The following is a 27,991-nucleotide window of genomic DNA, read 5'->3' as shown; positions in this document are numbered from 1 at the left end:
TCTATCTATCTATCTATCTATCTATCTATCTATCTATCTATCTATCTATCTATCTATCTATCTATCTATCTATCTATCTATCTATCTATCTATCTATCTATCTGTGAAATTTAACATACCTTGTTGATATTTTCTGTTTATAATAAATATTTACCAACAATAACTTAAAATTTCATTTTCTATTATATTTTGTTTGTTATTTATTTAATATTATTTATAATTTCATTTTCTTTAACTGCTTTGAATTTATATTTACATATTTATTAACATTTTTTAAAACGATGAGGTCAAAGCTTCTTCTTTTGTAATAAATAGATGAAAATAGAAAATAACATCATACAATACTTAAACATAAACATTATTATATTTTAAAATACCATCTTCAATCAGACGGAAATCCCACCAACCTATGAAACCATCTATCAGTCTATTATTCTTACGTTTTATTCTCTAAAAAAAATACCAAAAACAAAAAAAGTTAAAATCTATATGGTAATAAAATATTTTAACAAGAAAAACCTGAAGTTGTAGATTTTTATATAGAAACCAAATGAAAAAAAGAAAAATAACAAAAACCAACGAAATGGAGGAATTAATAAAAAAGAATCATTTATTTGCCACTTAAAACAGGTTCATTTCATGTTTCATGTTCGTTAAGCTCACTCACCACCGTTCATTTCAATTGGACGAATGAGTATTGTGTCGTCATCAAAGGCCAAGTTTTTTTTGTTTAAATCCAAAAAATATAATGAACAACAACAAAATATGTTTGTATAAATAAAATTTGACTTTGATTTTAACAAAGTTTCTGAAGGGTTTGTTTAAGGTACTTAATTTTTTTGTTGAACCATTTACTAAGAAAAAAATTCAAATGACTAATATAACTTTCTTTTTCATTTTGATATGTCTAAACAAACTTTATGGTTACAATATTGTTTTTGTAACGACTTACAAGACTAAAAGTTAATATTGTTTGAAAAAGGCCCAAGTTTGTCATTTAAAAAAAATTGTCTTTATCTTTATTAAAACAAAGAAACAATTTCTCAATTTCTTTGTTTTTCAATTAAAATTTTAATTAAATTTGTTGTGTAATCAAATCATCCCAAGCATGTTATTGGTATCTTGCAAAAATTTACACTTGAGCTACTTTTTAGCCAAAATTTGGGTTAAGAAACTTTTTATGTTTTCTGTCAAAGTTAATGATTTTTTATTACATATGTGTGACAGTTGTCAGTTAAGACTTAGTTGGCGTAAAAATTATTCATATATAATTAATTATTTGGTATAATTAATTACAAAATTCGTTTTAAATATTTCCTAAAACTAAAGGAATAATCGGACAAAGTTTTATATTCCTTTGTGCTGACATAACTGTAACAACTACAACAACTTCGCTCTAATTGCTGCGTCTCTATAAATACTATTTCAATCTAAGGGATTCTATACATTATTTGTTCTCCAAGTAAACATGAAGTTCCTTCTTTATATAATAATGTAATCAGCTTTTTCAGTTTTTTTGCTGAAATTATGGGTAAAACGCATTGAAGAAATTTACTAATTAATCGGAGATTTCTATTCGCTAACCTTATATATGTTTTTGACATGTCGCTAGAATGGTTATCCTAATATGAGATCTTTTGCACTACTTCTGAAGGCGTGGGAAGTTTACAGAGGTAGAAACGACTAACAACCACAGGATGGTGGACTAACAACCACAGGATGGTGGACTAACAACCACAGGATGGTGGACTAACAACCACAGGATGGTGGATTGCTGAAAAATTGTGGTCTAGCTGTCTGTGTCGAAGACTTTCAACAAATCCAGCACAACTAGAATTGTCACACTGTACCTATTGGTTTAAGTTCTTTGCTGATCGGTGCCAGGTCAGCTGGGGAGAAATGCTTAAAGAGTCTTAACATCTGATGAAAGGAGGAATATCTCTCTGTTGAGTTCTTCTTCTCCGGTTAAAGTATCACGATAAATCTACTCGTTGTCAGGTTAAAAATCATTATCTACTGCATTACTCAAGGTCTTATATAGCACCAGCATGGTTGGTTTGGCAGTGTTGATGGTCTCTTGTACTTCAGAAGTGGTGCAGGGTAGTGAAATGTTCGAAACTAAAATGTTGTTTGCCCTTATTTCTCTGGGCATGCAATTACATATCGACAAGTATGCAAGCAATTTTCAAGGCAGTGGTATTTACAAAATTAATAGTGACCCTGCCATTACTCTTCGACGGTTTGGAGAGCGACACCAAATTGAAGCCTCAACATATCCTAATTACTGTACTATAATTACATATGTATCTTCATTAATGATTAATTTAATTAATTTAATATTTTTGAAAATAGTTTCAATTTCTTGAAATAAATTCTAGAAATGCTAAATGCTTTAAACCTTTTCTAATATAAGTTCAAATGTTAATAGAGTATCCTAGCAAAAAAAAAAAATTCCAAAGACGCAAAAAAGAAGTAGAATTTACTCCATGGAAGTAACGAAAAAGTCCTCAAGAAGTGATGGTTTTAACACAGACTTGTCATAGGAGGGCTGTCATTTTTATTTATTTCTAAATTCACTACTTCTGAAGTCATTCTCAAGGAGTAATTTTTATGCTCTATATTTGGAAGTTATTCGGAATTGAAATTGTATTATTATAGAATACAACTAATTTGATTTAAGCAATATTAACATGAATAAAATTAATAAAACAAAAGCCCAAAAATAAAATTTTTTATCTCACAAAAAAGTAATTTATATTTGCTGCGATTTTAATATGTATTCATCATTGCAATTTCAATCTCGCAATTAATCCCCATTTTCACCACCTCCAATTATTGTTTAACTTAAAATTATTCTTTCAGTTAAGATATATTCGGTTGTGCCGAATCTTATATACCCTTCACCAGTTTTTATTTATTTTGTATCTCTGCACACATGTCACACAAATATTAACCGTTGTACTGTACTACCACCGTCAAACTGTATTACCGCCCTCAAACAAATATGAGCTGTATTCCCAACATATTACTGCTTTATCTCCTTGTTGTTGTTTTTATGCTTTTATTTATAATATGTTGAGAAAAATTTTAGAGGTAGTCTCAGATTTTTATCCATATCTCAGTTATTTATGTACCGATTTTGCTGATTTTCAATAGGAAACTTCTCGAAAGCATGTCTAACAGAATTGTAGAACAAAATACTTTGTTTATAATTTAACTTGTGTTTTTATAAAATATAATTGTAAGCTTTGAATAATTTGTATAACGAAAAGAAAATTTTATTATTCTAAAAATAAAAAACTTAAACAAGAAACATCAATTACAATAGGTTATGGGCCATTGTTGTTTCGTTAAGGAATTTATTTAAGAGGATCAATAAAGGGTTACATTCAAGATTAAAGAAATTCAAGATTCAAAAAAGATTTAAGAAATAATCAAGATGAGCGACACCAAGTTTTATGGTATAGAAAAGCTCAAGCAAGACAATTATTATAATTGGAAATTTAAGATGAAGATGTATCTGGTAAAGGAAGATCTGTGGTCCGTGATTCAAGAGCCAGCTCAGGACACAGATGCTTGGAGAAAGAAAGATTTGGAAACGTTTGCCGTTTTAAGTTTATGTGTTAAAGATTCTCAACTCATCCATATAAGGAATGAAACCTCTGCCAGGAATGCTTGGAATAAGCTGCAAAATCAACATGAACGAGTTACTCTAAGCTCAAAGGTACATTTAATGCGAAAAATATGCAGCATGCGGTTAGGCGAAGGTGAGAATATGGAAGATCATATAAATTCCATGATGGAATTATTTGATAAACTCCGAGCCATTGGAAATCAAAATTTTACTGAAGATTGGCAAGTCTCCATGGTTCTTAGCAGTTTACCAACAAGCTATGATGGTTTAATCACTGCTCTAGAGGTAAGACCGGATAAAGATTTGACAATGGAAACTATTAAAGGAAAGTTAATGGAAGAATATTCAAAAAAGATGTCTCGTGATGACAGTTCGAATATTTCCGCATTGAAATCAAAAGCCATGAAGAAAATTGAAGGAAAAACCTGCTTCTTTTGTAAAAAATCCGGTCACCTCAAGAAAGAGTGCCATAAATATCAAGTTTGGTTAAAAAATAATAATAAAAAATCTGCAAATATAGTTGAAGAAGTTAAAGTCAAGGATGATTGTGAATTCGTATTGATGACAACTTCGATGAAGGGAAATCAAGCTTCGTGGATAATAGATTCGGGTGCAAGTTGCCATATTGCCCGTGATAAGGAATTGTTCAGTGAAATCAACTACAACGATAAAGGTCAGTCTATTTGTGTAGCAAATGGAAACAGTTCTCAAGCCAAAGGTAAGGGAGTGTGCAAAATCAAGATTGGTGATGTATCCCTAATTGTGAATGACGTTTACTATGTCCCGGATTTCAATTCAAATTTGTTATCGGTTAGGAAAATCACTGAGAAAGGGTATTCTGTAAGTTTTATTAAAAATGTATGTATTTTAAAGAAAAATTGTAATGATATTTGTAAAGCTTATCTTAAAAATGGTTTGTACACACTTAATGCAACTTCTGAAAAAGTTTTTTCGGTTCATAAAATTTTGGAATTTAGTTAAAAATCAAGTCGGCCATTATCCAAAAACCATTAGATCCGATAGAGGTGGTGAATATATAGGTGAAAAAGTTAAGAAATTTTTATCAGAATGTGGAACAAATATTCAATATACAATTCCATATAGTCCACAACAAAATGGAGTCGCAGAACGAAAGAATCGAACTTTAGTGGAAATGGTTAAATGTATGATAATTGATTCAGGGTTAAAGAAAACTTTCTGGGGTGAAGCTTTAATGATGGCATGTTATATTCAAAATCGTCTACCGTCAAGAAGTATAACAAAAACACCTTACGAATTGATGTATGGAAAGAAACCATCATTAAAAGATTTTCATACATTTGGATCATTATGCTATGTACATGTTCCAAAAGAAAAAAGGAAGAAGCTCGATTTAAAGGCGATTCGAAAAGTTTTTATTGGCTATGACTTTAATTCCAAAGGATTCAGAGTTTTTGATCCGAAAACAAATAAGGTCCAAATTTCTCGTGATGTTGTTTTCATAGACTCTGAAGAAATTGATAATAACAGTTCACATAATGAAAACTTAGATGAAAAAAGAATGTTGTTATATTTCCTATGAATAGTCGTAAAGATAATCAAGAAGCGGCTGTAAACGTTGATGAAATCGAAAATGAAGTTGAAGATCAAGAATCTGAAATTGAAGATCAAGAAAGTTTAATAGAAAATCTTGATGAAAGCAATAATTTCGATGAAACTGATGACATTTCAGAAAGTACCATAGTAAGTGTGGAAAGTTCTACATCTAATAACCAATTTTCTGATTCTGAATGGTCTGGTGCTGGTGAAACATTTGAAGATGCGATTCAAAGTCCAGATGTAGTTAGACGTGTCTCCAGTAGAGTAAATAAAGGAGTTCTGCCTAGTCGATACCAGATAAATTCAGCCACTTTGACACCAGATCCAGGTAATTTCAATGAAGCTATTTCAATTAAGGAGGAGAAGTCACAGTGGATTTGCGCCATGCAGGAGGAGCTGAAATCAATAAAGGAGAACAATACCTGGGTTCTTGTTGATCTTCCTCCTGATCGTAAAGCAATTGGTTGCAAATGGGTATTTAAGAAAAAGTTAAACGAAAAAGGAGAAGTTGAACGTTTTAAAGCTAGACTTGTGGCTCAAGGATATAATCAGAAATTTGGAGTCGATTATGATGCAGTCTTTGCTCCAGTGGTTAAGCAAACGACAACAAGAATTTTGTTCTCGATAGCTGGAAAAGAGAAAATGAATCTTTATCATTTTGATGTAAAGACGGCATTCTTGAACGGAGATTTGCAAGAGACGATATATATGAAGCAGCCTCCAGGTTTTATATCAAAAGAAAATCCGAATAAAGTATGTTTACTTAAAAAGAGTTTATATGGATTAAAACAAGCTGCTCGTTCCTGGAATCAATGTATTCATAAAGCATTAATTGAATTTAAATTTAAGCAAAGTTTAATGGACCCATGTTTATATGTAAGAAAATCTAAAGAAAGTATAGATTATATTTTGGTATATGTCGATGACATGATTGTTGCAAGTAAAGATGTAAAATTTATTGATGACAATTTTAATATGTTAAGTACCAAATTTACTATGTCTAATTTAGGACCAGTTAAACATTATCTCGGAATGGAAGTAACTAAAGATAAAGATGGTCATTATTTATTTAATCAAGAACTTTATATTAAGAAAATTATAAATGAATTTGGACTTCAAGACTCAAAAATTTCAGAAATTCCTTTGATACCTTCCTATAACAAAATTGAAGAATCTGAAAAACTGTTAGATAACAAGCAATATCAAAAGGCTATTGGATCACTATTATATTTATCTGTAAATACAAGACCAGATATTACCGCAAGTGTTGCAATATTAGCTCAGAAAACTCAAGCACCTACTAAAGAAGACTGGAACGAAGTAAAAAGAGTTATGAAATATCTTAAAGGTTCTGCAAAATTATCGTTAAAACTAAGTAGTGTGTCGGAAAATAACGAATTGTTTGGGTATGTCGATGCAGACTGGGCCGAAAACAAAACTGATAGAAAGTCTCACAGTGGATATGTGTTTTATTTAAATGGTGGAGTTATCAACTGGTCATGCCGAAAACAAAGCTGTGTTTCACTCTCTACAGCTGAAGCAGAATTCATAGCATTATCAGAAGCCTGTAAAGAAGCAAAATGGATACATGGACTACTTCAAGAAATGCATTACAAATTAAATACGCCTATTACAATTATGGAAGATAATCAGAGTTGCATTAAGATGGTTTTAAATGAAAAATTTAATGCTAGGTCAAAACATATTGATATTAAATATCATTTTGTAAAAGATTATTGTTCTAATAATTTTATAAGTCTTAAGTACTGTCCTACTGAAAAAATGATAGCAGATATATTAACAAAACCACTTGCTAAAACACGATTGTTAATGTTAAGAACACTTTTAGGACTTATGTAATTTGTAAACAAAGAGGAGGAGTGTAGAACAAAATACTTTGTTTATAATTTAACTTGTGTTTTTATAAAATATAATTGTAAGCTTTGAATAATTTGTATAACGAAAAGAAAATTTTATTATTCTAAAAATAAAAAACTTAAACAAGAAACATCAATTACAATAAGAATTATTGAAGATCTTGATCTCAAAGATATCTGGAGTCTTCAGAAAATTGATTTCAACAGACAGACGGACATAGCTTAATCGACTTCGTTATCTATAAGGATCCAGAATATATATACTTTATAGGGTCGGAAAATTATATTATAGAAATTACAAACGGAATGACAAACTTATATATACTCTTCTCACGAAGGTGAAGGGTATATAAGTAGACATGGTGAAAAGAATATTGTTTTATGAATTAAATAGAAAAAAACATATTTGAAGAAGTAGACAAAAACATAATAAAAACTCTAATTTTACAATTTGTTTTTATAATGTAACATAAGAAAAACATATCAGACAGTATGACCACATAAATATACGACCTGATTTTTTTCAACCTTACGAGATGGCCACTTTATAGAAGTCTGACATTTCAGCACTAGATTGCTGTCACACATAAAATATTTCTCCAAAAATTGGCAAACATAATATTGCTTTCAGTAAAATACGAGTTTTTAGTGATAACAAAGAAAAGTTCAATGAACGTTAAATCATGAAAATTTAAACAAACAGCAGAAAAAAAGGGAATGAATATAGAAATGAATAAATGAAAAATTCTTATTTACCAAAGAGAAAAAAGATGAAAAACAAATAAAAGATGCTTAATGTATAAACTTTTGGTCTCTGGACAAAAATTATTAGATAAAGATTATTTTAAAATATTTTTGTAAAGGATAAATATAAAATTTAATATCTAAATTTATGAATTATATATTTTTTGGAAGTGGTTTAATTTCCCTCGATTTTCTTTTACATTTATAAGTTTTCAAATAATTTTATTAATTCACGAACAAATTTTAAAAAATACCATATCATAACACTTTCGATTAGAATCGAATTAAGTAACTGGGGAATAATTATTTTACTTTTCAAAGCCATTTAAATTAATATGACTTTTATTAAAATAAATTTTAATTTGTTATCATGATATAACTGTTATTATTATACAGAAATATTTGTTATAATCTCAATCTCTTTTTTCTTTGTTTCAGAAATCGAATTAGGCACAAAATGTATTGTCGAAATGGAAAAACAGCAGACAATTCTGCACAATCCTCCAGCCATAGATAAAATAGAAAGGTTTGTTACCCAAGGAAATGTAATTTAATCTAAAAGTTGTTCATCTTTTTGCATTTTGTTCACTTTACAGCCGGAAACCCCCCAAGACATTTGCATTTGATCATTGTTTCTATTCATTAAATCCAAATGATGAGAATTTTGCTTCACAAGAGACTGTTTTCGATTGTGTGGGACGTGATATATTGGATAATGCATTTCAAGGTTATAATGCTTGCATATTTGCCTATGGACAAACTGGTAAGTGTACAACAGTATGCCTGTTGCATACGCAATAAAGAACTCGATTTTATTTTGCAATTAAAATTTATTTATCTTTTTTTATTGTTTTATTTTTATTGCCAATTTAATGTTTTGTTATAGGTTCGGGTAAATCCTATACCATGATGGGTACTCAAGAATCTAAGGGTATTATACCGCGTTTGTGTGATAATTTATTTTCGGCCATTTCCAATAAATCCACACAAGAACTTATGTACAAAGTGGAAGTATCCTATATGGAAATATATAATGAAAAAGTTCATGATCTCTTAGATCCTAAACCAAATAAACAGTCTTTAAAGGTGCGTGAGCACAATGTATTGGGTCCATATGTGGACGGTTTATCTCAATTGGCAGTTGCATCATATCAAGATATTGATAATCTTATGACTGAGGGAAATAAATCACGTACTGTGGCTGCTACAAATATGAATGCCGAATCATCTAGATCTCATGCTGTGTTCTCAGTAGTATTAACTCAGATTTTAACTGATCAGGCTTCGGGTGTAACCGGTGAAAAGGTATCACGCATGTCTTTGGTGGATTTAGCAGGTTCTGAGAGAGCTGTTAAAACAGGTGCTGTGGGTGATCGCTTGAAAGAGGGTTCAAATATTAACAAGTAAGTTTTTTTTGAACACCAATAACTAAACCTCTATATTTATAATTTGCTTTTTAAAGATCACTTACTACCTTGGGTTTGGTTATTTCAAAATTGGCCGATCAATCTAATGGCAAAAAGAGTGGTGGAGATAAATTCGTTCCCTATCGTGATTCAGTGTTAACGTGGCTTTTAAAAGACAATTTGGGTGGCAACTCTCGCACCGTGATGGTGGCCACAATATCTCCATCGGCTGATAATTTTGAAGAAACCTTGTCTACTTTACGTTATGCTGATCGTGCTAAACGTATTGTCAATCACGCCGTGGTCAATGAGGATCCTAATGCTCGTATTATTCGTGAACTACGTCATGAAGTGGAGACTTTGAGAAACATGCTTAAACATGCCACTGGTTCACCAGTGGGTGATATCAATGATAAGTTGGCAGAAAGTGAAAATCTAATGAAACAAATTTCTCAAACATGGGAAGAGAAATTGGTTAAAACTGAACGTATACAAAATGAGCGTCAACAGGCTTTAGAAAAGATGGGTATTAGTGTACAAGCTAGCGGTATTATGGTGGAGAAAAACAAATATTATTTAGTCAATTTAAATGCAGATCCGTCCCTTAATGAGTTGTTAGTTTACTATCTTAAAGAACGTACATTAATCGGTGGCCATACTATAAGTGGTCCTCAGCCAGATATTCAACTATCGGGTTTGGGTATTCAGCCCGAACATTGTGTCATTACCATAGAAGATGGTGGTCTCTTTTTGGAACCATTTCCCGGAGCACGTTGTTTTGTAAATGGCTATGCAGCCGTAGAGAAAACTCCCATAGCTAACGGTGATCGTATTTTATGGGGTAATCATCATTTTTTCCGCGTAAATTGTCCCAAATCGGCTAATGCCAATATGAATTCGGAACCTCAAACGCCGGCTCAATTGATCGATTATAATTTTGCACGTGATGAAATTATGCAAAATGAATTAAGTAATGATCCGATACAAACTGCTATAGCGCGACTGGAACGTCAGCATGAGGAAGACAAGCAGGTGGCATTGGAGAAACAAAGACAAGTTAGTTTGACTCCGATTTATAATGAGAATAATTGGTTTATTTGAAATGTTTCTGTTTTTGAATATTTTAGGAATATGAGCGACAATTTCAGCAATTGCGCAATATTTTGTCGCCCAGTACACCCTATGCACCCTATACTCCCTACGATCCCTTGCGTTTGGGTAAAATTACACCAAATACACCAACCTCGCAAATGCGTGTGGAAAAATGGGCCCAAGAACGCGATGAAATGTTTAAACGCTCTTTGGGTCAGTTGAAGAATGACATTATGCGAGCTAATGCTTTAGTACAAGAAGCCAATTTTCTTGCCGAGGAAATGGAAAAGAAAACTAAATTCTCTGTAACCCTACAAATTCCTCCCGCAAACTTAAGTCCCAATAGAAGGGTAAGGAAATGTTCTCACTATTACTTCATAGTATTTTCAACTGTATTTTATCTTTTTTTAGCGTGGTGCATTTGTAAGTGAACCGGCCATTTTAGTGAAACGTCTTAATTCGGGTAGTCAGATTTGGAGTATGGAGAAATTGGAAAATAAACTAATTGATATGAGAGAAATGTATCAAGAACACAAGGAACGCGTCTTAAATGGTTTGGTAAGTATTTTCAAATGATAATTCTTGCATTATCTTAATAAGAGGGAATTAAAAAAGTTATAAAGATAACTGTATAAGTTATTTTAGTAAAACTTTCTGAAACAACTTTCCACTATACCCTCATATTTGCATGCTGTATAAACTAGGACTAGTCTCTCACACTCTCTACTTTATATCCCTCAAACTGTATAAAATATATTATTACCGGCTGTCACGTGTATTTTACTAACACTTCCTTCTATTTCATTGTTTTATACTCATTTAATTGCAACACAAAAGCTTCTCATTGAGACCTTCTCAGATGAGGAAGATTCCGACGAGGTAATTTTATATAATTATTATAAAAAATAATATACCATTTGCTCTTATCATGCTATTCATTTCTTTTATAAATTTCCAATAATATTATTGCTAAAATTTGTTTTGCAATTTGTTCACAGGAAAATGAAAACTCTAAAAGTTTAGATCCTTTCTATGAGTCACAAGAAAATCACAATTTAATTGGTGTGGCAAATATTTTCTTGGAAGTGCTGTTCCATGATGTAAAATTAGATTATCATACACCCATTATAAGTCAACAAGGTGAAGTTGCTGGTCGACTTCAGGTCGAAATACAACGTATTGCCGGTCAAATGCCCCAAGATCGCATGTGTGAATCAATATCGGAATCCTCTTCGGACTCACGAGATGATTATGAAGATGCTCCCGATCCGATGGCAAATCAAGTAACTTGTCGTGTTACTATTAAATGTGCCTCAGGCTTGCCACTCTCGTTGTCGAACTTTGTTTTTTGCCAATATACATTTTGGGGTCATCAGGAAACTGTGGTACCCGTTATTAATGCCGAAACTACGCCAAGAGATCAGAATATGATCTTTAAATTTGAACATACCAAGGATTTCACAGTGACCATAAACGAAGAATTCTTGGAACATTGCATAGAAGGTGCTCTTTCAATTGAGGTTTGGGGTCATCGTAGTGCTGGTTTCTCCAAGTCCAAAGGTTGGGAAGTGGAGCAACAACAGGCCAAGGCACGCTCCTTAGTGGATCGTTGGGCTGAATTATCGCGTAAAATAGAGTTATGGGTGGAAATTCATGAACTCAATGATAATGGTGAATATGCACCGGTTGAAGTATCCAATCCTACAGAAGTATTAACCGGAGGCATCTATCAGTTGCGTCAAGGTCAACAGCGCCGTGTACATGTACGTGTCAAGCCCGTACAAAATTCCGGTACTTTGCCGATAATTTGCCAGTCAATAGTTAATATAGCTATTGGTAGTGTTACCGTGCGTTCACGTCTGCAGAGAGCCCTTGATTCTTATCAAGAAGAAGATCTTACCATATTGAGAGAAAAATGGAGCGAGGCTTTAGGCAGAAGACGCCAGTATCTCGATCAACAAATACAAAAACTCATAAAAAAGGAGGAGAAAACCGAAGAAGAACGTGAACGAGAATTAAGTTTAGTACATCAGTGGGTGTCACTAACCGAAGAACGTAATGCGGTATTGGTACCAGCACCTGGTTCGGGTATACCTGGAGCTCCGGCTTCTTGGAATCCACCATCTGGCATGGAACCCCATGTACCAGTTTTATTCCTTAATCTAAATGCCGATGATCTCTCAGCTCAAAATACTAACGATGAATTTTCTATTGCTGGTATAAACTCCATACTCTCCAAAGAACATGGACATAAATTCTATACATTACAAATCTTACAACACTTGGATAAAGATGTTTGTGCAATAGCCAGTTGGGATTCTTCGATGCACGATAGTCCCGCTCTGAATCGTGTAACCGAGGCAAACGAACGTGTCTACTTGATTTTACGTACCACAGTGCGTCTATCACATCCAGCACCCATGGATTTGGTATTGCGCAAACGTCTCTGCATTAACATTAAAAAGGGACCAAGCATAACAGATCGTTTGAAAAAGTTCCGTTTAGTAAGAACTGAAAATACAATTGCCTGTACAGGCGTTACCTATGAGGTTGTATCGAATATACCCAAAGCTTCCGAAGAGTTGGAAGATCGTGAATCTTTGGCTCAATTGGCCGCCAGTGGAGATGATTGTTCAGCTAGTGATGGTGAAACTTATATAGGTAAAAAGACTACTATTATTTGTGGAATAACACAAAATCTTTATGATTATTTTATATAATTCAATAGAAAAATATACACGTGGCGTCTCGGCAGTAGAAAGCATTTTAACTTTGGATCGTTTAAGACAAAATGTGGCTGTTAAAGAACTGGAAACTGCTCATGGCCAACCATTAACTATGCGCAAAACTTGCAGTGTACCCAACTTCTCACAGGTGTGTATTGTCTTAATGATAACTCTTTTATACGTATTTTGTAACTTGTCTAAATGTAGCCGCAGAATTATTCTGCTGTCTATGCTTTAACACAAAACAAAAAAAAAAATAGAAAACAAAATTAACACAATTCTTATAATTAAATAAATATATATAATAATATTTGTCTTTCTATTTCTAATTGGGATAACTGTTTATTTTCTCAAAAATTTTAACTTTTATTATGATTTTTGTTTACTAAAAACTCTAAATTGTTTTTTTCTAAAATTATTCTTTCTCTCACCTCTTTTGTGCTTTCACTTTAACGAAAACTATAACCAAAAAAATATATATATTCAATGTGTATTTTGTGCTCACCCTGAAATAAAAATTGGTTTTTCAAAACAATTTTATTTATTCACCACCTAACAAAAAAAACTAATTTATTAAAATGTAATTTTATAAACATAAACAATATTCACCAATTCACCACTAAAAAAATAATCAATCAATCAATTAATAAATAAATCTAACGAATCTATTGCGTTACACATTAATATTGTTAAACGAAAATTCCATTCAAAACAAAAAATCGCACTAAATTTTTATTCGAAAATTAAAAAAATAAAAAGGCGGTTAAAGAAACACCAAATCCTGGAACAGTAAGTACACATGAAAATAAACAAAATCAACTAAAGAAATTAACAATATTTAATGTGTTCATTGTTGTTTTATTTTCTTTTTTATTTATGGAAATTATTATTACTTTGCTATCTCGATGAATGATAATTTAATTAATTTTTTAATAAATTTAATTATAGATTTGTTGACTATATTATATGGACAAGAAGTTTTTGTACAACAATTCCTTAATTGATTAATTTGTTTTTGATTTATTATCGATCGGTTTTCTAAGGACACATTAATATTCATCAGTTTATGTATCAAAAACTATTATTGATCGTTTTTATACCCTTCACCTTTGTGAGAAGGGTATATATAAGTGTGTCATTCCGTTTGTAATTTCTATAATATAATTTTCCAACCCCATAAGGTATATATTCTGGATTCTTATAGGTAGCGGAGTTGATTAAGCTATGTCCGTCTGTGTGTTTGTTGAAATCAGTTTTTCGAGAACCCCAGATATCGGCGAGATCCGAATCTTCAATAATTCTGTTAGACATGCTTTCGAGAAGATCGCTATTTAAAATCGGTCCATAAATACCGGAGATATCAGCAAAAATCCGAGTCAACCTCTGAAAATTTCATCAAAAAATGAGATTTTTGTTCATGCTCACACAGAAATTGCAAAAAAGAAAAACAAAATACATAATCATACGGTAAAATTTGTTATTGTACTACTGTTTATAGAAACAAGGCAGAGCGAGAACAAGAGTAGCAGAGCGAGAGAAGCACTAGTGTGTTGTTATTGGCTAGAAACATGAAATTAATTATATGGAGCCTGGCTTAAGTTAGAAGCCATAAAAGGGGACTTTTTGGTACTTTTTCGTCTTTCAAAAGGTACTTTTTGAGTTTTCTATAATAATGAACTTAGAAACATAAACATAGAATTAGACGGGAACACCTAAAAGGGGATTTTTTGGTACTTTTTCGTTCTACAAAAGCTACTTTTTTAATTTTCTATAATATTAAACCTATAAACATGAAATTAAGTATGTAGAGCCCGAATTAAGCCAGAACACATAAAAGGGGACTTTTTGGTACTTTTTTCCTTCTTCAAAAGGTATTTTTTGAATTTTCTATAATATTGAACATAGAAACACGAAATTAAGTATGTAGATACCGGATTAGTCGAGAACCCATAAAAGGGGACTTTTTGGTACGTTTTCGTTCTACAAAAGGTACCTTTTGAATTTTCTATAATATTAAACATAGAAACATGAAATTAAGTATGTATAGCCCGGATTAGACCAGAACACATTAAAGGAGGCTTTTTGGTACTTTTTCGTTCTACATAAGGTACTTTTTTGAATTTTCTGTAATATTGAACCTAGAAACATGAAATTTAGCATGTCAAGATCCTAGACTAGGTAAGAACCTAAAAAAGGGACTTTTTGGTACTTTTTCGTTCTACAAAAGGTACTTTTTGAATTGTCTATAATATTGAACCTAGAAACATGAAATAAAGTATGTAGAGTCTGAATTAGGTGAGAACCCGTAAAAAGTTACTTTTTGGAACCTAACCCTTTTGCAATTGGTAGTTTTTGATTTTTTGTAATAAAATTCGTACTGACTGTTTTTTAACACATCATGGTAAAGTGTATATATGATTCGGCAAAGCCGAATATAGAACTCTTACTTGATCGATCATATTGTAGATCAGATTTCTAAAGAAAACTTTATAATTAATCCATTTTATAAAGAAAACTTTAACTTCGTTAAGTTTTCTACAAAAAAACTTTTAAATCTATCAGTTGTCTGTAGAAAACTTTAACATTGATAAGTTTTCTATAGAAAACATAATAGTCTATCAGTTTTTTTATAAAACTTAATAATCGATCAATTATCTGTAGACAACTTTGTAAACGACCATTTTATATAGAAAACTTTATATCAATTTTCTATAGAAAACTTAATAATATATTACTTTCCTATTTAAAACTCTCTTATTGGTCGGATTTTGTTTTAGTTATATAAAAAAGCTTTATTATATTTACATATTTTTAAGAAAACTTTATCATTGATCAGTTCTTATAGAAAACTTTATAATCGATCAATTGTCTATGGAAACCTTTTTGCTCAGTTTTTTTATGAAAAACTTCATTATAGATCAGGTTTTTATAGAAAATTTATCAGATCAGTTTTCTATATACAACTTTTTGATCGATCAGATATATATAGAAAACTGTATGAATGATCAATTTTGTGTAGAAAATTTCAATTTTGATCAGTTTTTTTAGAAAACTTTTTGAACGTTTATTATTATCATTTGAAATTTCCATAGAAAAAGTTCAGTTTTCTTTTAAAAACTTTACAATCGATTGGGTTTCTATAAAACTTTGATACTTATTAAATTGACATATTCATGAGATAGTTAAGTAATATAGCCGAATCAAATGAATAATTTCAGTTGGCTATATATGCTCATTATTTATTTGTTTATCTTTAAATCTTTTTGTGTAAAACATTAAATGTGCGTTGTTGTTATTTTTGTACCGTTATAATTTTAATTTTAATTTCTTTAAATAACAGAACATAACTACCAATAAATGTTATATAAATCTTGATATTTACATTATTATTTCAATAGATTATGCGTTTTGATGCTTCTATGGAATCTTTGCTAAATGTGGGACGATCTGAATCCTTTGTAGATTTGAATCAATCATTAGGTTCAAAATTCTTACCACAGCAAGGTATATTAAAAGTTATTCAAAGTTAAATAATAAATCTTTTTTTAAACAAAAACAATCGAAATTTTAGCACAAACTACACCAGGCACTATGAGAGACTTTGGTACACGTTCACGTCATAGTTTTGGCGGTAAAGGTAGTAATGATGATTCTCCAGGAAAAGCATTTGGTATTGGTAAGTTTTTTAAATTTAATTCCTTTTTACATAATTTGTTTATTTTCTTTATTTTAAGAAAATCAAATATCACCAAAACATTTTTTTATTTTTCCTAAGAAAAACATTTATTAGCATTGAGTTTTTTTAATAGGCATTCGATTAATTTTTAAAATTTTCATTTAAACTTAATAACACATTAATTTAGTTTAAAATAAAACTAATTTAAACTTTTGTGAAAATTCATTTATATGGCTGAATTTTCTTAACTTACTAAGAACTAGTTAAATATAATGTTGAATTTGAAAGTAAAAAATAAAATTAATGAAAAGTATTTTGAAAAGTAATTAAACTGTAAACAATTTTCTATTTTGAAGTGTAACCAACCAAGTTTAGTAGTTATTGAAAATTTATAACTAAACATCTTAATTAGATGTAGTAATTTCCTATAACAATTTCAATACAAAACGTTAATTGCTAAATAGATTTCTATTACTTATTTAAAGAATACCTTTTCCTAAAGAAACAAAAAAAAGCAGAACAATTTTATTATTTTCTTAAACACTTAAGATAAATTTATTTTTTTTATACTCTACACATATTATGAAATCATATTATCACCTCCAGCTACACCCACCTACCTATCACAACCACCGTCACACGTTTTAAAAATACTTTGGTTACGTTTAAAGAAAAAAAAACAAACTAAACAAATATTAATTAAATGCTTAAGCTTAAGTTTTTTATTGTCTTAAATATAAATCAAGCATCTTTTTTGATAAACTGACAATCAATTAATATTTTTTGCAACTCTTTTAGAACACAGCTAGAGCTCCGATACAAAATAAAAATAAAAGTGCAGCTTACTTGCATTTAGCTTTACTTTTTGTATGAATGTCTTTCATTTATATTTTTTTAATACTACTAAAGCTGTGGAAAATTAAAAAAAAATCATTTCAAATTTTTCTCACAACACATGATCACAAATGTTTCTCCTCTTCTATCTAACTGTCAAAACATTCATTACACAATCAATCAATCAATCGATCGTTAAATAAATGTCATTCATTTTATTTATTTGTTTAGTTTTTATTTAATTTTTCATTTTCCTTAAGTCGTTTTATTTGGTATTTATTATTATAAATTTTCTGCGATTATGGGAAATGACCTTTATTATTGTAAAGGATATTTTTATATAAATTTTTATTAATGATTTATAAAAGTCTAAAATCGCTGGAATGCCGAATAAAAACTCAGAACAAACTTCAAATCAGAGCAAATATTATATTCCTAAATTTTTTTATTTAAGTTTTTTTAGGGACATTTTAGACAGAGAATAAAATAAACAGTGATATTAGAATAGGGGAGAAAATTGGGGATAGTTTAAGTGCGGTAGAGTGTTATTAAAACCAGTTGCAGAGTAAGAGACAACACTGACAAATTATATAGTCATTAGTTTCCTTTTTCTCCTTATCCTGACAATTCAGCAGACGGCCTAATAGGATAAACCAGTACCCGAAGCAGACAGCTTTGATGGTACTTGAGGAGAAGTCTAGATCGCCACTTTATGAACAATTACGAATAGTTTAAAATTTGTAACATTAAGCCTGGGTATAGCAAACTGATTTCCTGCGACGACGGTAGCTCGCAAACTAACCTGACCCGGTGTGGCCGCCTGACTAGTCTAGGTAACAGTCGCCCATAACCGACGCTGAAGAAGTAAAGCACGCGAGGCATGTCTCTTTATTTTTCTTAATTTTTTTTTTTGGCATAGTGACAGGTACATTTTTAACTTACTGTCAGGTTAAACTGTCGTCCGCATCAGCTCTTGGGGAATGGATGAACTAAGCAGAGCTAGTGTGGACTCCTAGAGTTGGAATGTCATCGAAAGGGCAACCCGAACCACCATCTAACGGAGTTAGAAACCCACTACCAAGAGACACATCAAAAAAAATGTTCGTCTATATGAGAGCGACAACCTAGAACACCAGGATAACATAGATAATGAAACTAATACAAGACAGCTTTATATACTATACACCAGAAAGCGGCACAACTTAGATCAGGATAGTGTACCCGTTAAAACTCGTACTGATCGTGAATAAACTACACTATTCAAGATCTTTGTGCTGCGTTTGGCTCAAATTTATTCTGATCACGATTTCTGGAATAAAAATTTCAATTATGCACCCTATCTCTCTTATCACGTTTAGAGATCTCCGATTGCAGGGATAGACTTCATAGTTTTTAGAAAATACTTTTTTTTTCCAGTATCTGAATACTATATATAGTAATTCCCAGGCTAACAAGTCGGTCGGTTGTTATCAAGAATGTCTACTGCTTTCCACCAATCAGTAACTTCATAGAAAAGTGCATCTTTTACAAATATACTAAACTCTTGTTGTATATCTCAATAATAAAACTTATTTGCTGTTGAAATAGGATATTGAGAGAGGGATAAGTATACTGAATCCAGGGACATTTTGATTTCTAGGGTTAGTAGCATAAAGAATGATAGATTGGTCTAAAGTTTTAGCTTTCCCTAAAACAATATCTAACCCGATTATTTTTACATATAATGTCCAAATTTAGATTCCGTAATACGGTCTGTGAGTAGACGGTGGCAAATTTTTTGGACATCTTTCACAGTTTATTAAAAAACTCAATCTATATCCTGTATCATATCATATTTATAGTGGAGATTCAAACCAATCATTCGGATAAACGATTAAACAATTTCTACAACAATAAATTTTTAAACTACAAAAACAGAAAATTTATAATAACAAATACATTTACAATTTATTATTATTGTAATTTAGATCTCAAGTACTACTTCAAATTACAGAGATCTATATTACTTATTTTAATTTGTGCTCAAAACTATTGTAAATTATTTCAATTTTTTAATTTCAACTTTATTTATTTAAATTTACATTTAATTATAAAAAATTCTTTTAATTTTAAATTAATTTACCTTTTTATTAATCTTTATTTAACTTGCAAACATTTATTAACTAACGATAAATAAAATATTTAACAAAAAAAATTTCTTGAATAATATTTGTTGTTGTTGTATGTTAATTCTCAATCAACCAAACAAACAATCGATCTAATATTGCGCCACAAACAGGCTCCTATTTGTCAGGTAATAATAGAACAATAGATGATCCTATTGCAATGAATTAAAAAAAAACAATTTAAATTTTAAAGACTGTAATTTGTTAGAAAAGCAATTTGTTCATATATATATATTTTTACAAAGATTTGAAACAATGATTAGTTAAAAATTTAATTGGCACCTGAATGTAAATTTTTATTATTGCCAAACAAACAAACAAAAAAAAACATAAATATCGTTAATTTCTACGTTCCTTAACAAAATCGCTCGTTTTCGTACATTTGTTATTTGATTACTTACTTACACTTGATTAATAATTATTAAATAAATATTTTTTCATGAACTGCTCTACATTAAAATTTTTTACACACAATTACTCGTACTTTGCAGACGTTTTGAAAAGTAATTTTATAAAAAAACAGTCTCAGACATTTAATACCAACTAATTACCAACATTATTTAATACAAACGCTTAATTTAAAATCAAAAGTCCAAGAAAACTTTTTATATAAAGACATCACTAGTTTTTGTAATTAAAAAAAACAGAAGAAACTAAATGACATGACTTGTACTTCCACAAAACGTTAAACTTTTAATGTTCTTTATTAAATAAGTTTATTTTTAATTTTGTTTGTAATCTCTCTGTCTGTCTAATTAAAACACTCTACTTACTGTCTTTTGATTTAGATCCTTATTTTAAGTTTTGTTTGTTTTTTAGTTTTGAAAAAACCAAATGTTTGTATTGTGTTGTATTGTGTTTTATTAAAAAAAAAGTAAATCATCAACAAGCCATTGGTAATAATGTTCGCCTCGTCTATTAATCATGTGAAAAATCAAACTCATTTAAAAATAAAAATTTCATCTTTCATTTACTAGATTTGCCGAAAAGAATTTCCATTGCTCTAATGTATTATACATATTATTATTAATAAAGTTAAATAAATATAATTATTAGTTACAAAGTTATCCAATATTTAATATAAATTATTATTTTTAACTGTAATATAAAAATAATTGAACTAAACTTGTAATTATCTGGATAAATTTTGGATGACCTTGTTAATGCTTAAAATTAGTTGTAGATCTAGATGTTGTTCACATTAATGTTTTAGCGAAAAAAAAAATCATTAATTTCTTCATCTACATCAATTCATTTCTTCTAAATTTTACCACTCTAATTAATAAAACTTTACAAATTCGAAAATTAAGTAAAAAAATATAAAAAATAAACAGAGTATTAATTTTGAATTTAGATCTACAGGTCGTTGTTCTTAATGTAAAGTAGAATCTTATTTTTCAATGCAATCAACACCATTTCCAATTATATATCAGAATTTCCTAATTAAGGGGGTGTTTTCAGATAAAGATAATCTACATTCTTTGTTTAAACCTAGTTTAATATATGTTTTGTGTTTTTCAGTGAACAGTAACGTTACTTATTATCTTAGTTTAACTGAGTGTTATTGCCCAATTAAACTTTAGTTATAAGTGAGAACACAATTAACAAAAATAATAAAACAATGATTTCGGAAGAACAAAAACTTAATATTTTAAGTAAATTCCAATTTTCTGATTTATTTTTGTTTTATTTATTATTGTTTTAAATGTTTATTTAACATTTTTCCAAAATTTTTCATTTTACAAAATGAAAAATTTTGTAAAATTGTTTATGTTTTTGAGTGAAAAGTTGACAATACTAACAAAGTTAACTAAACTTAAATCCAAAACTGAAAAACACAATCATTGGTTAAAGTCCGTCTAAATTTGTTTCGAGTTTAATCTAACAGCAAGTTAAGACTAGTTTAACTGAGTAATAGGAAACCCGCCCTTAGTTACAGAAATTCTGACAAGTGTCAGACTAAACTAAACGCCAAGGCAACCAGAATAGTATTAGGGTTGGACAGAACAAGTATTTGAATTCCGGTAGGAGTGATTAAAAGTTATTGTGCAAAAGGAAACTTTTTTTATAAAGGTCTTTAACATACAGAAGTTTTGTAGGTTGTGTGGGAGCGATGTTTTTGTCCTTTTGTATTAATACATTTGTGATTTCTAAAAAGAGAATTATTCCAAATCCCTACCAAACAATTTTTTCGCATTAATAAAGATTTTATTCGGATTATCACATCGAGCAAATCCGTTAAGTTGTACCAAAAATGACTGCCTGCTCTAAGTTTCCAAGAGGATCGGAAAAGAGAATGACATCCCCTTCATCTTTAAAGCTTCTGCACTTCAATTCTGTTCGAGTTTTGTGATAGTGGGTTATATGTAAATTGCTTTACTACAAAGAGAATTACTCCGAATCCGATCCAAACGAATTTGTCGCACGAATAAAGTATTTTATTATTTGGATGATCACATCGGACAAATCCGTTAAGTTGTACCGAAAATGACTGCCTGGTCTAAGTTCCCAAGAGGCCCGGACAGTTAAAAGAAAGAGAATGACATCCTCTTCATCTTTAAAGCTTCAGCACTTCAATTCTGTATATTATGTATATTACTTTACTACCTTTATTGCGCATGCTTTTTCTATCCTGAATCGAGAGTTTGCAGCTGTTGAGCGGTATGACTATGGTAATATGACCTGATTTTTGGTTTAATATTCAAGATTTTTCCCTATTGCTCTTCTATCTGAGTATAAAGTCGCAGATAATTTACACACTTTTGATTTTGTGTCCCAGTTCCAGTATAGATTAGAATCAAGTATAACTCCCTGATATTTTACACTAACAGACAACATAGATTCTAATTTGCTAAGATGAGTTATAATGATTCAGGATTCTTATATATTATCGTACAAGAGCACAAGTACTAAAGGTACCGAACAAATAGAGGGAATTTTTAAAATTCTTTGTATTCATAGTATAATCATAGTTTTTGAAGCCAATATATACATACATATGTGACTTCGCGGAGTTATAACATTTTGAATATTGCGGAAAAAAACACTCAGATTGTTAAAAGTGATATCTAACATGAATAAAGAAGTTTATGGCTTAATGGAAAGTATTCGCTATTTTTTACTTATAAACTTAAAATTTGTCATTTAATTAGAGTGGTAATTGAAATCTCATTCAAGTTGCATATAACTTTTCTTTGCACCTAAATGCATTAAAATATTTATTTTAATAACAAATTAAATTAATACAGCACTTTGCTTTGCCCTTAGTTAATGAGTAATGATAATGAAAATGAAAATACACCTTAAAAATTTAGTTTTGTTTTAGTTTTAGTTGAAACTTTATTTGTTGTTCTAAGTGAAAAAGAAATCAAAAACTTATCAATATTATTTAAAATTATTAATCAATCATTTGTTCTTAATATAATGGAATGCAGCTCGTCCGACATTTTTGAATTTAAATTTAAATTCAAACTTTAGGCCACAGCCAACAAAACGTAGGTGTTAATGCAAAACATTCGACTTTCTCTACTCATCACATTATTTAAATATGTAATAACAATAAACTTATCTAATTAATAATGTTTGTCATTTATGCCTTTAAAAAACATAGCATCACCAGCTACGAGCAAATTGATGGGTATGCGTATGACAACATTGCATGAAGAACCGTTGGGAGGTCATCGTTCTTTGGCTGAAGAAGCTGAGGATAGTTACAGTGATTCAGAATATACAAATGAATATGAACAGGAAAAGAATCAACGTAATAATTATCAAACACCACGATCACGTCTTACCTCCTCCAAAACCATGGATTCATTTATGGATGTTAGCACACACTCAAATAACAGTTATTTAAGTTATACATCCAATGTTAATGCAAATTTAAAACATTTGACTGGCTTGGCCACACCCAGCATGAGTTCATCAACTTCAAGTGGTTATGGATCTCAAGTAAGTTTGAAAAATTAATAGAAATATTGGAAGACCTTTCATTTTTTGCTATTTTCACCGTTTAACAGGCTGTTTCCTGCACCAATTTAACTAATGATGATATTGTCTCAATGCGCTCTATGAGCATTGACGAAACTCCAGGTACTTTTTTTCTTTATTGTGAATTTTTTTAACTGAAATTAATTTTCTTGTTAATTTTTCAGACTTTGATCGCATAAATTCGAATTCCCCACCAAATCGTCAAACGCATCGAGTAAATCCATTCCTTAAAGATATGCCAAAGCCCTCGACTAACCACAAACACATGGAAACTTTACCCACAAATTCTGAAATTCAACAACTAAAGTCACAAAATCAAAATGATTTAGCAACAACAACCACAACTACAACACAGCTGCCAACAGAAATTATCAATGCTCCTCTAACCACAAAAACAGAACAAGACCAACAACAGCAACAACTTGTCATTGAAAATATCAACAACAGTGAGGAGGAGCAGAAACAGCATTTGAAAAATGATCTCAACAATGAAAGCCAAACTAATAATACTACCAACAACAGCACCACCATCACAACAACAAAAACAATACAGCCACAGGAGGAGCATGATCAAGATCAAACGATTAAAAATCTTAACAATAACCAAACAAATTCCAACAACAATGATTCCAGCTCAAATACCGACAATCAAAACGGCAACGAAATTATGGAAGAAGGTACTGGTATAGTAAGGACACCTCTGCCAGCTGGTAAAGTAGTGAGAAGAAAAAAGACCCCTCCTCAGACGGGTGGTGGTAATGGGAATGGTAATGATTTGATGACCTCTAGTGTTACAAATACAACGACCATTAATAATAATAATAATCGTTCAAATGCTATGCATCGTGCTTCGTTGGCTAAAATGGAGGGTCTATTGTCAAACTCTAATGATCATTTGAATGTTTCATCGTCGATGTCAACTAGCATGGAAATTGAGGGTATGTTGATGTTATTTGCATATGTATGTCTGTTTTATATTCCAATCGGAATGGTCTGTTGGTTAGGGTAACTCGGTAGGCAGGAATTATGTTGTCAACGGTCAACATTTATGTTGTCTGACTGATAGTAGCCAGTTTTCTACATTTTTCATTTTTATTCCTTATCCTTTTGCGATTCAAAACGTATTGTTCCGGACCGTTTATAAGCCTGAATCGAACAATTCTTTATAATTGTACCTTTGCCCATCTTAGTTTTATTGCTAAGAACCTTATTTACATTTATTTGAAGTAAGTTACGTTAAGACGGTCTCTGTAATTAAAGAGCAAGCGACCCATGTTCCCTAGCTGCTAACAAGTGGGTGGCACGCGAAGAAAAGTGAAAGAGGTTCTCGGGTTCCAAACTGTAGGGATACGCCTGCCTTCGACTGAGAAGTTGATCCTTAGTACATAAAGTAAAAAGTAACGCTATAGATTTTTAAGTTAATACTTGTCCAGGAATTGAGATATGTGGGCAGTCGTGTCGTTAATATTTACACTATATGAGTATATTGTACATTCGTCTCCATACGACACCATCAATATAATTTGAAGATTTATAGTACTCCACCTTCCGATACAAATATTTTATGTGGTAGTTGGTCTTCTGCCCTGATGAGAGCAAGAAGAAAAATCTCCTCAAAATGAGCAAGTCTGAAGTTATCGTGATAGTACGTATTTTCTTTGTCATTGTCAGGCATTCGTCGAAGTTAGATCTAAGTATCTTGGAAGTAATGTTATACCGGAAATAACATTTCTGACTAACACTGATTGGAAGATTCTTGGGAATTACGTTCAGGAAACTAAGTTTCTGAACACTGAAAAATAATTCATTCCGTTCCATGATAAGTAGAGCACAACAGGCCCGATTTTGGCCTAGGTGTATTTCATCGGATTTGATGTAGTATACATCCTCCTATCAACCTAACCTAGCCTTGTCTTCCGCCCTCTGGACTCCAAATCGTTTTGATCGATCTGACAGTTTATTAAACATATTTTACTTTCCTTTCTAGATTTTTTTCCTTTTGTCACCTTAAGGGCGGATTTTTCGGATAAAGATAATCTACATTCTTTGTTTAAACCTAGTTTAATATATGTTTTGTGTTTTTCAGTAACGTTACTTAGTTAACTGAGTGTTATTGGCCAATCAAACTTAAATTATTAGTGAGAAAACACAATTAACAAAAACAATAAAACAATGATTTTGGAAGAACAAAAACTTAATATTTTAAGTAAATTACAGTTTTCTGATTTGTTTTGATTTATTTATTATTGTTTTAAATGTTTATTTACCATTTTCCCAAAATTTTTCATTTTTCAAAAGTATTATTCGCAAAAACAGCTGTTCATTGTTTATGTTTTTGATTGAAAAGTTGTCAATACTAACAAAGTTAACTGAACTTAAATCCAAAACTGAAAAACACAATCATCGGTTAAAGTCCGCCTTAATTTGTTCCAAGTTTAATCTAACAGCAAGTTAAGCCTAGTTTAACTGAGTAGTAAGAAACCCGCCCTAATAGTGTAATGGCTACCTGTGATACCTAACTTAACCTAACCTAAAACAGCGCCACTAATTGTTTTTAATTATATGAATTTATTTATATTTTTTCAGATGATAAACATATTGATGTAACTTTACCCGATTGGGTTGTGGTTGGTGAATCGGTTTTAATAAGACCTTATAACACCAGCGGAGTTATCAGTTATGTCGGCACTACACACTTCCAAAAGGGAACATGGATTGGCGTAGAACTTGATACACCAACGGGTAAAAATGATGGCAGTGTTCAGGGTATACAATATTTCCAATGTAAACCCAAACATGGTATGTTTGTAAGATTCGATAAATTAATATTGGACAAACGAGGCAAAGCAATGAGAGCCTACAAAGCCGAAAAAACAAGCAAAGGTAAGTAAAATAATACAAAAATTTCGATTTATTTTGAAAATGTTAATAAAATTCAAATGACAACGTAGAAGCTGCTTTGCCACGCTCAAAAAGTCGCGGTGAATCTTTGAGCACTTTAAGTGTCTCTGGTGGGCGTAAATGATTATTTCCGAAATGTTCGCATCAAATGCAACGATGGGCTAATTGTAGGCAATCCACATTAGTTACGGCCACCATAAATAGAACTAATAGTAATAACATAACAACCAATAGCAACAATCATACAAACACAACAAATGGAATACCAGTGCCAAATCAAAAGATTTACCCGAAAACTGAGACAACAGCCACAGTAACTGATAATAATATGTTTACTAAACGCACATGTTCTATAATGCGTCTAACAACGGGACGTAATCATTGTAATACTACTACACCCTTAAACACAGATGCGAATACGATTAATACGAAAAAATATAATAGACGCTCTACGGCATTTTGAACTCAACAATATGAATTTTATGAATAAATATAAATTCTTATAAAAGAAATGCCGCTAGATGCTTTTTACACAACTACAAACATATGTACTACTACTACATAAATAAATTTATAATAAATAAAACAAAATTATAATAATAATAATTAAACAACACCAACAAATTTAATAATATACAAAAACACAAAACAAATATTAAAAAAAAAAAACATTTAAAATGTTGCAAAAAAAAATATGAAAAAAAGTAAAAAATTTACAAAAATCATCTTTAAATTGTAAAGATTTATTTTTTGCTTTTAATAAGTAATTAAAACTTAAAAAATACAGATAAATTACTTCCTTTCTTTCCTTAAGTTATTACCTTTAATCAAATCAATCAGTGTAATATTCAATATACATATATATATATATATTAATTATTATGCGTGTGTGTATGTGTGTTATAGGCATATATTTATACATATATAAATATTTAAAAAATTAAATTATTTATTATAAAATTAGCTAAGAAAAAGTCTAAATGCTCTGATTGTGTTTTTTTTAATTCTATAATTTTTATTTAAAATTTTACACACTTTTAAAGATCTATAATGATGCGTACTACAGAAACATTTTAAGGAATCTGGCTTCAAAATTTCAATTGATTAGTTACTAATACTAGTGTTGCCTACAACTTTCTTTTGGTATTTAAATTATACATTCCTGATGTTCAGTTTTTTTAAACAACAGTTTCCATAGCCTGCATTAAATAAGACCATGGTTCATATACTTCCATAATTTTACTAGGAGAATAGTTTGGGAATGAGTCTAATGTTATGCATGTATAGATTGCGTGGTCCTTATCTACAACATTGCCATTTTAGATCAGTTCTAGTACTTTACGAAGTACTCTTTACGGGCGTGTACTG

At 30.5% G+C, this 27,991-nt stretch overlaps 1 protein-coding gene across 28 annotated transcripts in view; it reads left to right on the top strand.

The window, feature by feature from the left end:
• LOC111688996 (kinesin-like protein KIF13A) overlaps positions 1-27,209 on the top strand; it is a 51,617-nt gene extending 24,408 nt beyond the window's left edge. For 20 of the 28 annotated variants that reach the window (XM_046955117.1, XM_046955113.1, XM_046955101.1 and 17 more), the window contains 19 exons: positions 8,272-8,359; positions 8,430-8,596; positions 8,720-9,236; positions 9,296-10,295; positions 10,367-10,681; positions 10,743-10,889; positions 11,169-11,210; positions 11,330-12,992; positions 13,060-13,205; positions 13,817-13,846; positions 16,456-16,561; positions 16,629-16,733; positions 19,846-19,860; positions 23,167-23,226; positions 23,343-23,683; positions 23,752-23,824; positions 23,887-24,660; positions 26,309-26,605; positions 26,674-27,209. In XM_046955117.1, the coding sequence (XP_046811073.1) occupies positions 8,272-8,359; positions 8,430-8,596; positions 8,720-9,236; positions 9,296-10,295; positions 10,367-10,681; positions 10,743-10,889; positions 11,169-11,210; positions 11,330-12,992; positions 13,060-13,205; positions 13,817-13,846; positions 16,456-16,561; positions 16,629-16,733; positions 19,846-19,860; positions 23,167-23,226; positions 23,343-23,683; positions 23,752-23,824; positions 23,887-24,660; positions 26,309-26,605; positions 26,674-26,747 (5,960 nt within the window). In that variant the 3' untranslated portion in view covers positions 26,748-27,209. The remainder of the gene's footprint in view (positions 1-8,271; positions 8,360-8,429; positions 8,597-8,719; positions 9,237-9,295; positions 10,296-10,366; positions 10,682-10,742; positions 10,890-11,168; positions 11,211-11,329; positions 12,993-13,059; positions 13,206-13,816; positions 13,847-16,455; positions 16,562-16,628; positions 16,734-19,845; positions 19,861-23,166; positions 23,227-23,342; positions 23,684-23,751; positions 23,825-23,886; positions 24,661-26,308; positions 26,606-26,673) is intronic. The other 8 variants (XM_046955118.1, XM_046955120.1, XM_046955119.1 and 5 more) reach the window with 8 other exon arrangements.
• Positions 27,210-27,991: the final 782 nt, after the last annotated feature.

The sequence above is a fragment of the Lucilia cuprina genome, chromosome 6 (genome assembly GCF_022045245.1).
Source record: "Lucilia cuprina isolate Lc7/37 chromosome 6, ASM2204524v1, whole genome shotgun sequence".
NCBI lineage: Eukaryota > Metazoa > Arthropoda > Insecta > Diptera > Calliphoridae > Lucilia > Lucilia cuprina.
Note: the sequence above shows the minus strand (reverse complement) of the source record. Positions and strands in the feature narration are given on the sequence as shown.